The 15,308-nt window shown below is 38.3% G+C and overlaps 1 protein-coding gene across 4 annotated transcripts in view; it reads left to right on the top strand.

Annotated features, from left to right (window-relative positions):
• The window catches only part of ALMS1 (ALMS1 centrosome and basal body associated protein), a 224,466-nt gene that overhangs the window by 174,117 nt on the left and 35,041 nt on the right, over positions 1 to 15,308 (top strand). For all 4 annotated transcript variants that reach the window (XM_054473537.2, XM_054473532.2, XM_054473546.2 and 1 more), the window contains one exon: positions 6,818 to 7,980. In XM_054473537.2, the coding sequence (XP_054329512.1) occupies positions 6,818 to 7,980 (1,163 nt within the window). The remainder of the gene's footprint in view (positions 1 to 6,817; positions 7,981 to 15,308) is intronic.

Here is a 15,308-nt window from a genome sequence, read left to right as displayed (position 1 = left end):
GATTTAATAAATAAATGGGGGGAAATGACAAGTCTCCTGTGCAGAATTCTAAATAATGTATGTAGACATTCCACCATCAAGGAGGTAGAACATAACTCCCCACTCTTAACTAATGGGTTGCACATAGTAACTTCCTTCCAAAGAGTGTATTTTTATAGGAAGGAGGAAAAAGAGTAACTGTATAGTGAAGAATTCTGGCAAACATTGACTCAGCCAGGTCATCAAGATCATCATCAGCAGTGGTAAGTCATGTTGATAGTATGTACCTTAATATGTAATGAGAAATATATTTTAACTTTGAAATCTTTTTCCCAAAAACCCATAACCCCAGTCTAATGAGAAAAACATGAAACAAACTCAAATGAAGGACATTTATACTTGGCCAGTACTTCTCAAAACCGTCAGAGTCATGAAAAACAAGGGATGCCTAAGAAATTCTCACAGACCTAAGAGAAGCCTAAGGAGACATGATAATTAAATGTAATGTGGTATCTTGGATGGGATCTTGGAACAGAAAAAGGACAGTATGTACAAAACAAGACAACACAAATAAAGTATGGACTTTGGTTAATAATAATGTAACTTTACTGATTGATTCATTGTAATATATTGTATTAATGTAAGGTGTTAATAGGGGAAACTGGGTATGGGGTATAGGGAATCATCTGTACTGTTGTCACAGTTTTTCTGTAAATCCAAATTATTCTAAAATTAAAAGTTTATTTTAAATTAATGCATTCTGACATTAAAACAGGTGGATAGATAAATGATAAATAAGAAATTTCATCTTCTTAAAGGAAACACTTTACAGCTTCTCTTTGGCATAACCAATTTGCTGGCATTACTGCTCTTGCACTTTGGGGCTATTACTAACTACAGTTAGGGTTACTTGAACACAGGCACTGCAGTATCATGACAGTCACCCTGATAACCCAGACAGCTATGAAGTGCCTAAGGGGCAGGTAGTGTAAATGTATGGACATGCTGGATAAAGGGAGGATTCACATCCTAGGGTGGGATGGAGCAGGATGACAAGAGATTTCATCATACTACTCACAACGATGTGCGATTTAAAACTTATGAATTGTTTCTGGAATTTTCCATTAAATATTTTTGGACCATGGTTGACTATGGGTAAATGAAACCTTAGAAATCAAAACCACAGATAAGGGGGACTACTGTATTCACACCTAATGTGTGGGGTTTCCCCTCACATTAAGCAGTTCTGACACTGACAACCTGTACTTAGCACAGTCCCCACAGGTTATGGGTTCAGTCCCACAAGACTGCCCACCACTTCAGATACCAGTTGCATGGCTTGGCCTCCTATACTTCTGACCAACTAGCTCCAAATTGGGGTGGTGGGGAGAATCCCATGACCCCCTCCTCAGGTTTGGTAATTTGCTCGAATGGCTCAGAAAACCGGGAACATTTTCTTACATTTCCTGATTTTTTATAAAGGATATTTCAAAGGATATGCATGAACAACCAAATGAAGAGATACATGGGCAAGGTATAGGGAAGGTGCACAGAGCTTCCATGTCCTCTTTGGGCTTGCCATCCTCCCAGCTTCTCCTGTGTTCACCAGATGTGAAGCTCTTCAAACTCTGTCTGTTAGGGTTTTAATGGAGGTGCCATTACGTAGGCAATATTGATTAAATCATTGGCCATTGGTGATTGGCTCAACCTGCAGTCACTGTCCCCTCCCCAGAGATTGGGGGTTGGGGCTGGAAGTTCCAGCCCTCTAAACATATGGTTGTTCCCTTGGTAAACAGGCCCCCCATCCTAAGGGGCTTTCCAAAATTCACCTCATTAACGTAAACTCAAGTGCGATCAAAAGTGACTTGTTTTGAATAACAGACCCTCCTTGAACCTTTATCACTCGCTCCTGAACTGTTTCAAGAGCCAGGTACAAAAACCAAATGTCATGATAAAAGATGCCCCTATTGCTGTTATCATGTTTTCCTAAATGGAAATTACAAGAGTTTTAGTAGCTCTGGCCAGGAGCTAGGGATAAGGCAAAAATATGTATTTATTATATCACAGAATTACAATTTACAGGGTATTTAAATGAATTATACAGTGATAATAGTAGAAAGATGCTACTGGGACAAGAGACTGATAGATCAGTGAAAATACTTAAATACAGTGGGCACTTACTCTATGATAAAGGTGCCATTTCAGATCCATTTGTAAAAAGATGGATCATTCAACAAATAATGCCAAGATGCTTTGCTAGCCATGTGGAGTATTGTGAGAATTTTAAGTTGTAGCCCTACTTTACTCCTGTCACCAAAATGCAAGTATAAAAGATCCAAGTATAAAAAAGAGAGATCGTAAAAGTTCTGGTTATCTGACTTTTCTAATAAATTTGAGCAGAAGAAGGCTTTCAAGGTCTGACAAAATCTTGGCGTCATAAAGCCAAAGATTTGATAAATGTATATATTAAAATTAAAGTGTCTTCATGGTAGAAAATATCATAATGAAAAATCAATTTATAAATGAAAAATGGGAAAACAATTTTAAAAAATTGAGAAACTGAGAAAAGGGGCTAATTTTCTTACTATGCAAAGAGCTTTTTACAAATCAATGACAGCGTAAAAGGAAAACAAAGGATCTGAACGAAAAGTTTATAGTAAAAGAAATGCAAATAGCCATTAAAGATATGAAGAAATACTTAACTGTCTTAATAAAGAATGTACTAAACCACAAATTTTGTTTCACCTGTTATAATAGCACAGATGAAAAGATTTGATTATCCTTAGTGTTGTTGAGTACATGGGGAAACATTCATGTACTCTTATACGACTATTATTAGAAGTACAAATTTGTTGCAACATTTTTGAAAGTGTGGAACAATTGGATGATATCTAACTAATGTTGAAATAAATATTCCCTTTTCACCCAGACTTCCATTTAAGGGAATTACAGATACACAGATAAGGTTGTACCCAGAAAAATAAAATAAAGTTACACATAAACACACAGACAAATGTTCACTGCAGCATGCTTTGGAAGAATAAACTATTGAAAACAACCTAAATATTTAGTTAAATTTTGGTAAAGTAAATCAGTTTAATATAAAATGTTTGTAGATGCACAAAATCTTGCTTTGAACAAGTAGTTTACTTGGCAGGAGTTTTTCTATAAGAAAACTTGTTTAATATTGGTTGTCACCAGAAAGTGGAACTAGGAAATTCAGAGATAACCGGGAGAACTTTACTTTTCATATTAAATTTGTCTGCATTATTTGAATATTTTGCATGTTTAATTTTAAAAGTCTGCAGTTCTAGGCATGAAGGAAATATTTAAAAATAAATGAAAAGCAGTAAATGATATTTTCAGTGTACTTTTATTTATTCGGGGAGAATTTTGCAAATGTTACGCATAAAATTAATTCCATTATCAGAAGTAAATAACTACTTAAACTTATTTGACCTTTACTCTTAACACAGTGCCATGAGATGATGATGATTATCGAATCCTGTTGTTCTATAAAGTCCTTTATACTTACGGAATTCAGCTTGCTGCTGCTGCTTTTTTTTTTTTGAGATGAAGTCTCGCTGTGTCGCCCAGGCTGGAGTGCAGTGGCACGATCTTGACTTACTGCAACCTCCACCTTCTGGGTTCAAGCAGTTCTCCTTCAGCCACCACAGTAGCTGGGATTGCACGTGTGCGCCACCACACCTGGCTAATTTTTGTATTTTTAGTAGAGATGGGGTTTCACCATGTTGGCCAGGCTGGTCTTGAACTCCTGACCTCAAGTAAGCTACCCCCATTGGCCTTCCAAAGTGCTGGGATTACAGGCATGAGCCACCGTGCCCAGCCTTCAGCTTGCTTGTTTTCTACTATTCTCTCTGTATTTTACTTCAGTCCCAGACTGGGAAGACTATGTTCATTGAAAATACTGATATTAGGGAATAAACATTTTAGAGCAATGTTATCTATTTCCTGATTGTTTTACTTACTGCTTTAATGAATTCTAGATAGCCCTTCAAATTTTTGCTTTATTTATCCTGTTGCCAAGGTATCCTTCCTGAAATACAGCCATAATTATGTTACTCCCCTGTTCAAAATGGTATACTGGCTCTTCATTTCTTTTAAGAATAAAATTTAAAGTTCTTGGCCTAGTGTTCCAGGCCCTGTAGAATTTGGCCCCAAATAACCTTTGCTACCTTACTTTCCTCTGCTTTATAAATGAAATAAGCCATACATACTGCATATTTGCACTCTCCCTTATTGCATCAGTGCTTTCCTACTTTTATGCTTTTGCTCATGCTATTTGATGAAGCAGGGGAAAGGCCAGCATGATTGAGGTATAGTTATCAGGAAGAGTGGTACAAAATGAGGAAGAAAAGTTATGTATACTTGTACTTCTTGTTAAGGAGTTTGGGCTTTGTTCTCAGTGTAAGAGAAGGTCATTGAAAATTGCTAAATAGAAAATGACAAGTCCAGCTTACATTTTTAAAAGACTGCTTTGACCACTATTTGACGAATAGATTGGAAAAGTACAAGAAGGGACAGGAGACCTACTAGAGACATGCAGTATTGTGACAGGAAATAGAAATAGATGTGTGATTGTTTGGTGAAGGATTAATGACAGGAACAGGAAGAGGAGAGAGTTGGAACTATCAAGAATAACTCCCAGATTTTGGTTTGGGCAGTAGGATGATGTGCCATTTACAGAGATGTGGAAGACTAGGGGAGGTACAGTTGTCAAGGAGGCTAGAATAGAGCTCAGTTAGATGGCTGTGACATCCAAGTGGATATATCCTGTATATAGTTGGAACTCAAGAAAAATCATAGCTTGAAATGTAAATTTGAAAATAAGTAACAGCATGAAAATGGTACTAAAAGCCACAGGGAGAGATGAGATTACCTAGAAAGAGAATATAGAATGAGAACATTTCCTGGAATTGGCCATACATTGAGGTCATTGATCATATTAGCAAGAGCAGTTTTAGTCCAGGAGTATGGCTGTACTCTGCAGTAATTTGAAGAGGGAATTGGGGTAGGGAGAGAGGTAAAGGAGAGGAAAATAGGTTCCTCTTTAGAAGCTTGGCTATGAAGAGGAGCAGAGAAGTGGGCCAGTACCTGAAGAAAGATGTGAGGATTTTCTAAACATACATACTGAATGATGTTTTCAAGCCATTGGAAATGATCCAGTAGTAGAGAGGGAGAACCTGAAAGATAGAAGAGAGATATGATAGGGAAAGGAAGCAAGGTCTGGAAGGGAAGATGACTTGGGCTCCAGAGCAGCAGTGGAGGAACTTGCCTTTAAAAGAATGGGAGAGGTGGTGCTGTCTCTGAATCCAGAAAGGTTATGGGAGCAGGTGGATTGGCATAGGTGGCAGCCGCCTCAGGACATCCACAGAAAGTGATCCCTCAGCCCAGAACGTTCTTCTGCCTGTTTGTTTGTTTAGCTCTCATTTTTCACATCTCATCCTCCTCAGAGAAGTCTTCTCTAGCTACCGTTTCCCAGTTAAATTTCTGTTATATCAGCTTGTTTTTGTTCTTTGTAGCCCCTAATTTAGAATTATATATTTGTTTGTATTTGTTCAGTGCAGAAGCTGCAGTCTCAAGAACCTGTAGAATCTAAATGAAATCTCCCAATTTTTAAATGTTGCTAGATAATTCTAAAATTGTATAGTCTACATACTTTAGGTATAAATGCAGGCCCTGTGTGTCCCACTGTACTCTGGGGAAGTCCGTAGGGATTCCTAGAGTATAGAGTATTTCATGAAAACTCTGCTTGCCAGTAATCTATAATGTGGGTAAAAAGGATCCCATCATTGCATGTGTGTATCTTTGTTTCTGCCCATGATGTAGAACTCTAAAACAGTGTTTTGATGTCATATCAGAGATTAGAATTAGGGTTTATGATTGTGTCTTAGCTCATTCCTGCTGCTGTAACAAAATTCTACAGATCTAAGATCAAGGCACCAGCAGACTGGGTGTCTGGTGAGAGCCCAGTCTCTGCTTCCAAAATGGTGTCTTGTTGCTTTGTCCTCACACGGTGGAAGGCAGGGAAAGGCCAAACAGGAGCCTTCAGGCCAAAGGGCACTAATCCCATTCATGAAGGTGGAGCCTTCATGACCTAATCACCTCCTACCTAATACTATTATATTGAGGATTATGTTTCAACATGAATTTTAGAGGGACGCAAACATTCAAACCATAGAAAATTATATTACATCTAAAAATGCCTTTTTTATATAAAGTGATGGTTGTCAAAAAGTGAAGATAGAAAGTGGTAAATTTTATGTGTTTTTTACCACAATAAAAAAAAATTTGGAAAAAAAGTCAAGTGGTCCACAGAAAAGGAATTTCAAAGGGCTCTAAAACATGTAAAAAGGGTTTTTAAAAAAATTTATCCATTTAATTACTGATTATGAGAATGAAGTGTCAGGTTTCTTAGCTGAATATGGGGTTACCAATATCTATCAGGTTTAATAGGATTAATTTTAAAAAAAACAGATGCAGAGCATATATCATAACACCCTACACAGAACAGGTGGTAAATACATATAGCAGTTGCTTTTATGATCTGGAGAACTGAAGTGCCTTCCTCAAGGTCACATAGCCTGTCAGTGACAGAGCCCAGGCCAAAATTCATGTCTCTTAAACTTTTACTGTACCAGTGAGGCTACTAAGAACAAGGCATGAGTCTTTTGTGCAGGCAGTGAATTTTCTGATACCTTATATAAACTGTTCTTTCCTTTAGTCTTTGTTCTATATCTAAAGAATTGTGAATAGTATTTCTAAACAGAATGCTAATTTTTTAAGTTCTTTCAAAATCTTTTTTTCTCCTTTTCAGAGTCCGAATGTCATTCAGAATTTGAAAATACTACCCGTTCTGTCTTCAGGTCAGCAAAGTTTTACATTCATCATCCCGTACACCTACCAAATGATCAAGATATTTGCCATGAATCTTTGGGAAAGAGTGTTTTCATGAGACATTCTTGGAAAGATTTATTTCAGCATCATCCAGACAAACATAGAGAACACATTTGTCTTCCTCTTCCTTATCAAAACATGGACAAGACTAAGACAGATTATACCAGAATAAAGAGCCTCAGCATTAATGTGAATTTGGGAAACAAAGAAGTGATGGATACTACTAAAAGTCAAGCTAGAGATTATCCAAAATATAATGGACAAATTAATGATCCAAAAAAGGATCAGAAGGTCACCCCAGAGCAAACAACTCAGCACACTGTGAGTTTGAATGAACTGTGGAACAAGTATCGGGAGCGACAGAGGCAACAGAGACAGCCCGAGTTGGGTGACAGGAAAGAACTGTCCTTGGTGGACCGACTTGATCGTTTGGCTAAAATTCTTCAGAATCCAATCACACATTCTCTCCAGGTCTCAGAAAGTACACATGATGATAGCAGAGGGGAACGAAGTGTGAAGGAATGGAGTGGTAGACAACAGCAGAGAAATAAGCTTCAGAAAAAGAAGCGGTTTAAAAGCCTAGAGAAAAGCCATAAAAACACAGGAGAGCTTAAAAAAAGCAAGGTACTTTCTCATCATCCAGCTGGGAGGTCTAATCAAATTAAAATTGAACAGATTAAATTTGATAAATATATTCTGAGTAGACAGCCAGGTTTTAATTATATAAGCAACACTTCTTCGGATTGTCGGCCCTCAGAGGAGAGTGAGCTGCTCACAGATACTACCACCAACATCCTTTCCAGCACCACTTCTCTTGTCGAATCAGATATATTGACGCAAACAGATAGAGAGGTGGCTCTGCACGAAAGGAGTAGCTCTGTTTCCACTATTGACACTGCCCGGTTGATTCAAGCTTTTGGCCATGAAAGAGTATGCTTGTCACCCAGACGAATTAAATTATATAGCAGCATCACCAACCAGCAGAGGAGATACCTTGAGAAGCGGAGCAAACACAGCAAGAAAGTGTTGAATACAGGTCATCCCCTAGTGACTTCTGAGCACACCAGAAGGAGACACATCCAGGTACATGGCTACAAATTCCATCTGGCAATGTGACTGCCCTCTTCATGGACTTTTTAGTTAAGCTTTGCACACAGGTGAAAAAATCAAGCCATTTGCCCTTTCCTCTCTATACCATTTCTTACCAACTGGAAAAGAGTGAGAAAGTGTAGTACAGTGCTATTGTGAGTTGTCATTATTTTCATCAACATTCATTTACGAATTACCTTTTGAATGAAGGGCTTTGCTGCTAGATCCTTCAGAATCTGCAAAGTTTACCCCCGAAATGGGGGAGGTTTGAGGTTAGAATGATCTCTATCCTGAACAATATTGCCGGGTTTATGTTTATTTGGGTTTTTTTTTTTTAATTTATTCCTCTCTGTCTTTCAAGAAATATATTTGAGGTTCTTTTAAACACACACACAGACAAACACATAAATAATACAGGTTTGTTGTTGTTGTTTTTTTGTAATCGAAGAAGTTGATTTTAAAAATTGAAGCTGGGGTGAGCTACAATATGATTTTTTAAAAATGAGTAAATAAGGAATTGTGAATAATGAAAGACAAGTCAAAGCCAGAAGGAAGATAAATAAGCCTTGTGGATGTGGTTGCTAGAAAAGAGCTACAAATTTGGCTTATGTTTTCTAGCACTTAGTGTTGCTAGAATTTTGTGATCAATTACATTCATTTTTTAATATAAAAAGAACAAAATTTTTAGAAACATTACAGATATTTCTGATACAGAGACCTAAGATAAATTTCTCTCATCTGTCTTCTTAAAGAAGGCACCACAGTGCAACAAAGAGTATCCTCCTATAAGGCCATTATCACATTCCTTAGTTTAGGGTGTTAATAAGGGAGATCTCAAGGGGTCAATAAATGTAGGCCATTGCTTTAACCCAAGAGGAAGATTTCAAATATCACTAGACATGCTCTCCAAAGAAGGATGCTTGCAAAATGGTTCAGTGGAGTATGGAACGAAAAATATTTGAATTTATATTCATTTTTCCCAACTTTTTAAAATTTATATTTTTGTGTATATTTTATGAGTACAGTAGTGACATAACATATAAATATCTATTTTGACAATTTGTGCTAAAAAAATTTTTGTCAGTAAGATTGCATGATCAAAAGAAATTGGAGACCACTGGTCTAGAGAAAGGGAGGCATGAGATGTTCAGACAATTTATTATAAATATTATTTCTCATCATTGAGCTTTTGGCAGTGTTTACATATATAAATAATAGAGTATGCTTTTTCCTAAAGTAAGTGAAGAATTGGGAATGGTACAGAGTAAGGCTTTTGTTCCATAGGGGAAATAGATAAATGGATCCAGGAGAGGGTTTGTGTGTGTGTAGTAAAATACACGTGACATAAAGTTTACAGTTTTGATCATTTTCAAGTATACAATTCTGTGGCATTGAGTATATTCACAGTGTTTTACAACCATCACCACTATCTATTTCCAGAAATTTTTTATTAACCCAGTGGAAACCCTGTACCCATTAAGCAGTGACTCTCTGTTCTCTCTTCTCACCAGCCCCTGGCAACCAGTAATCTATTTTCTGTCTCTGAGGATTTTCCTATTCCGGTTGTTTCATATAAATGGAATCATTTAATATATGACCTTAGTATCAGGCTTTTCTCTCTTAGACATAGTGTTTTGAATATTCATCCATGACATAACATGTATCAATACTTCATTGCTTTTTATAGCTGAGTATTATTCCATTGCATGTATATACCACATTTTGTTTAGCCATTCATTTGTTGATTTGGGTTGTTTCCACTTTTTGGTTATTGTGAATAGAACTGATATAGAACATTTGCGTACACCTGTCAGCAATTCTTTTGGGTATATATCTAGGAATGGAAATGCTGGGCCATATGGTAATTCTGTGGATTAGCTTATTGAGGAACTGCCAGACTATTCCATAGTACCTGCACCATTTTGCATTCCCATCAGCAGTGTATAAGGGTTCCTCCAACCCTCCTCCTTTTTACCACAGCGACTGCTTTAGTTTATATTCGCACCAGCAGTTCACAAGGGTTTCAATTTTATTGCATCCTCGCCAACACTTATTTTCTATTTTTTAATGTATAAACTAGCCATCCTATTGGGTGTGAGTTAGTATCATTGTGGTTTTGATTTGCAGTTCCCTAATGATTATTCATGTTGCACATCTTTTTATGTGCTTATTTAACCATTTGTATATCTTCTTTTGAAAAATGTCTTTTCAAGTCATTTGGCCATTTTAAATCTGGCCGTTTGATTTTTTGGTTTTTGAGTTGTCAGGATTTTCTATATATTCTGGATATTGATCTCTTATTAGATACATGATCTGCAAATATTTTCTCCCATTTTGTAGGTTGCCTCTTTCACAATCACTCTGTTGACCGTGTCTTCTGACATACAGAAGTTTTAAATTTTGATGTCCAATTTAGCTATTTTTTTTTTGTTTCTTATGCTTTTGGTGTCATATCTTAGAAATATTTGCCAAATCCAGTGTCATGAAAGTTTTCTTCTTAAGAGTTTAATAATTTTAGCTTTTACTTTTAGGTCTTTGATCCATTTTGAGTTAATTTTTGTGTATGGTGTAAGATAAGGGTCCACCTTCATTCTTCTGCATGTGAATATCCCGTTTTCTCAACATCATTTGTTGAAAAGACTTTGTTTTTTCCTCATTGAATGTTCTTGGCACTCTTGCCAAAAATGGTTTAGCCATATATGTGAGGGTTTTTATCTGGGCTCTCTGTTCTATTATGTTAGTCTATATATCTCTCTTTATGCCAATACTGCACTGTTTTGATTTACTGTATATTTATAATGAGTTTTGAAAGCAGGTAGTGTGAAACCTGTAACTTAGTTCTTTTTTCAAAATTATTTTGGCTATTCAGGGTCCCTTGAGATTTCATGAATTTTAGTAAATATTTTATTGTTTTTAATACTATCATATGTGCAATTTCTTTCTTAATTTCATTTTTGGATTATTCATTGCTAATGTATAGGTACATAAATAATTTTTACATACTGATCTTGTATCTTGCAGCTTTGCTGAATTTATTAACTCTTTTTTGGTGTGGATTTTTAAGGATCCCTAGGATTTCATGTTGAGGAAGTTCCCTTCTTTTTCTATTTTGATGAGTGTTTTTGTCATCAAAGCATTTTGGTGTTTGCTAAATTCTTCAGCATCTATTGAGATTACTAGTTTTTTCTTTTTCTTTTTCTTTTTTTTTTTTTTGAGACGGAGTTTCGCTCTTGTTGCCCAGGCTGGAGTGCGATGGCATGATCTCAGCTCACTGCAACCTCTGCCTCCTGGGTTCAACCAATTCTCCTGCTTCAGCCTCCCGAGTAGCTGGGATTACAGGTGCCTGACACCATGCTCAGCTATTTTTTTGGATTTTTAGTAGAGACAGGATTTCACCATGTTGGCCAGGCTGGTCTCAAACCCCTGACCTCAGGTGATCCACCCTCACCTCGGTCTCCCAAAGTGCTGGGATTACAGGCATGAGCCATGGTGCCTGGCCTGTTTTTTTCTTTTATTCTGTGAATATGGTGTATATTTATTGATAATCATATTTTGAACCAACTTTACATTCCTGAGATCATAAAATTCTATTCATATGCTGCTGGATTCAGTTTATTAGAATTTGAAGAGGACTTTTTACATCTATGTTCACAAGGAATATTGGTCTATAGTTTTTTTGTGATGTCTTTACTGCCTTTATATCAGGGTGCTACTGGCCTTATAGAATGAGAAAGTTTTCCCACCCCTTGGTTTTTGATAATGAGTTTGAGAAGGATTAATGTTAATGATTGATGTTAATTCTTTAAATGTTTGGTAGAATTCACCAGTAAAGCCATCTGGTCCTGTGTTTTTCTTTGGGGAAATTTTTATTTCATTACTGATTCAGTGTCTTTTAAGTCTATTTAGATTTTGTTTCTTCTTGAGTCAGTTTCTGTAGTTTGTGTTTCTAGAAATTTGTTTATCTTTTTTTTTTAAAGTCTGTTTCATTTATCTCCATTGAATCTACATTATCACTTCTGCTTGATTTGGATTTAGTTTGTTTTTTTTTTTCTTCTCATTTCTTATGATTCTAAGTTAGGTTATTCATTTGGGATTATTATTTAATGTAGGCATTTGTAGCTATAAATGTCTCTTTGAGCCTTGCTTTTGTAGGTAAGTTCTGCCTTCATTGCTTGCCGTAAGTTTTGGTATGTTTTGTCTTCTTTTTCATTCAAAGTGTTTGCTGATTTCTTCTTTGACCATTGGGTGTTTAGGACAGTGTTGTTTAATTTCTACCTGTGAATTCCCCACCTTTCTTTGTTATTGATTTCTGGTTTTACTCCATTGTGATCAGAGAATATATTTTGTATTATTTCAATCTTTCATTTATGACCTTGAGAATTTGACCTTGAGCATATGATCTGTCCTTGAGAATTTCACATGCATTTGAGAAGAATGTGGGAGGAGCCAAGATGGCCGAATAGGAACAGCTCCGGTCTACAGCTCCCAGCGCGAGCGACGCAGAAGACGGGTGATTTCTGCATTTCCATCTGAGGTACCGTGTTCATCTCACTAGGGAGTGCCAGACAGTGGGCGCAGGTCAGTGGGTGACTGCACCGTACGCCAGCCAAAGCAGGGGCGAGGCACTGCCTCACACGGGAAGCGCAAGGGGTCAGGGAGTTCCCTTTCCAGGGGTGACAGACGGCACCTGGAAAATCGGGCCACTCCCACCCGAATACTGTGCTTTTCCGACGGGCTTAGGAAACGGTGCACCAGGAGAGTATAGCCCGCACCTGGCTCACAGGGTCCTACGCCCACGGAGTCTCGCTGATTGCTAGCACAGCAGTCTGAGATCAAACAGCAAGTCGGCAGCGAGGCTGGGGGAGGGGCGCCCGCCATTGCCCAGGCTCGCTTAGGTAAACAAAGCAGCCTGGAAGCTTGAACTGGGTGGAGCCCACCACAGCTCACGGAGGCCTGCCTTTCTCTGTAGGTTCCACCTCTGGGGGCAGGGCACAGACAAACAAAAAGACAGCAGTAACCTCTGCAGACTTAAATGTCCCTGTCTGACACCTTTGAGGAGAGCAGTGGTTCTTTCAGCATGCAGCTGGAGATCTGAGAACGGGCAGACTGCCTCCTCAAGTGGGTCCCTGACCCCTGACCCCCGAGCAGCCTAACTGGGAGGCACCCCCCAGCAGGGGCAGACTGACACCTCACACGGCCGGCCAGGTACTCCAACAGACCTGCAGCTGAGGGTCCTGTCTGTTAGAAGGAAAACTAACAGAAAGGACATCCACACCAAAAACCCATCTGTACATCACCATCATCAAAGACCGAAAGTAGATAAAACCACAAAGATGGGAAAAAAACAGAGCAGAAAAACTGGAAACTCTAAAAAGCAGAGTACCTCTCCTCCTCCAAAGGAACGCAGTTCCTCACCAGCAACGGAACAAAGCTGGACGGAGAATGACTTCGACGAGCTGAGAGAAGAAGGCTTCAGACGATCAAATTACTCCGAGCTACGGGAGGATATTCAAACCAAAGGCAAAGAAGTTGAAAACTTTGAAAAAAATTTAGAAGAATGTATAACTAGAATAACCAATACAGAGAAGTGCTTAAAGGAGCTGATGGAGCTGAAAACCAAGGCTCGAGAACTACGTGAAGAATGCAGAAGCCTCAGGAGCCGATGCGATCAAATGGAAGAAAGGGTATCAGCCCTGGAAGATGAAATGAATGAAATGAAGCGAGAAGAGAAGTTTCGAGAAAAAAGAATAAAAAGAAACGAGCAAAGCCTCCAAGAAATGTGGGACTATGTGAAAAGACCAAATCTACGTCTGATTGGTGTACCTGAAAGTGACGGGGAGAATGGAAACAAGTTGGAAAACACTCTGCAGGATATTATCCAGGAGAACTTCCCCAATCTAGCAAGGGAGGCCAACATTCAGATTCAGGAAATACAGAAACGCCACAAAGATACTCCTCGAGAAGACCAACTCCAAGACACATAATTGTCAGATTCACCAAAGTTGAAATGAAGGAAAAAATGTTAAGGGCAGCCAGAGAGAAAGGTCGGCTTACCATCAAAGGGAAGCCCATCAGACTAACAGCGGATCTCTCGGCAGAAACCCTACAAGCCAGAAGAGAGTGGGGGCCAATATTCAACATTCTTAAAGAAAAGAATTTTCAACCCAGAATTTCATATCCAGACAAACTAAGCTTCATAAGTGAAGGAGAAATAAAATCCTTTACAGACAAGCAAATGCTGAGAGATTTTGTCACCACCAGGCCTGCCCTAAAAGAGCTCCTGAAGGAAGCGCTAAACATGGAAAGGCCCAACCGGTACCAGCCACTGCAAAATCATACCGAAATGTAAAGACCATCGAGACTAGGAAGAGACTGCATCAACTAACGAGCAAAATAACCAGCTAACATCATAATGACAGGATCAGGTTCACACATAACAATATTAACTTTAAATGTAAATGGACTAAATGCTCCAATTAAAAGACACAGACTGGCAAATTGGATAAAGACTCAAGACCCATCAGTGTGCTGTATTCAGGAAACCCATCTCACGTGCAGAGACACACTTAGGCTCAGAATAAAAGGATGGAGGAAGATCTACCAAGCAAATGGAAAACAAAAAAAGGCAGGGGTTGCAATCCTAGTCTCTGATAAAACAGACTTTAAACCAACAAAGATCAAAAGAGACAAAGAAGGCCATTACATAATGGTAAAGGGATTAATTCAACAAGAAGAGCTAACTATCCTAAATATATATGCACCCAATACAGGAGCACCCAGATTCACAAAGCAAGTCCTGAGTGACCTACAAAGAGACTTAGACTCCCACACATTAATAATGGGAGACTTTAACACCCCACTGTCAACATTAGACAGATCAACGAGACAGAAAGTCAACAAGGATACCCAGGAATTGAACTCAGCTCTGCACCAAGCGGACCTAATAGACATCTACAGAACTCTCCACCCCAAATCAACAGAATATACATTTTCTTCAGCACCACACCACACCTATTCCAAAATTGACCATATACTTGGAAGTAAAGCTCTCCTCAATAAATGTAAAAGAACAGGAATTATTACAAACTATCTCTCAGATCACAGTGCAATCAAGCTAGAACTCAGGATTAAGAATCTCACTCAAAACCGCTCAACTACGTGGAAACTGAACAACCTGCTCCTGAATGACTACTGGGTACATAACGAAATGAAGGCAGAAGTAAAGATGTTCTTTGAAACCAACGAGAACCAAGACACAACATACCAGAATCTCTGGGACACATTCAAAGCAGTGTGTAGAGGGAAATTTATAGCACTAAATG

Source organism: Pongo pygmaeus, chromosome 12, assembly GCF_028885625.2.
Source record: "Pongo pygmaeus isolate AG05252 chromosome 12, NHGRI_mPonPyg2-v2.0_pri, whole genome shotgun sequence".
Classification (NCBI taxonomy): Eukaryota; Metazoa; Chordata; class Mammalia; order Primates; family Hominidae; genus Pongo; species Pongo pygmaeus.
The sequence above is the reverse complement of the archived record's forward strand: the minus strand, read 5'-3'. Positions and strand labels throughout refer to the sequence as shown.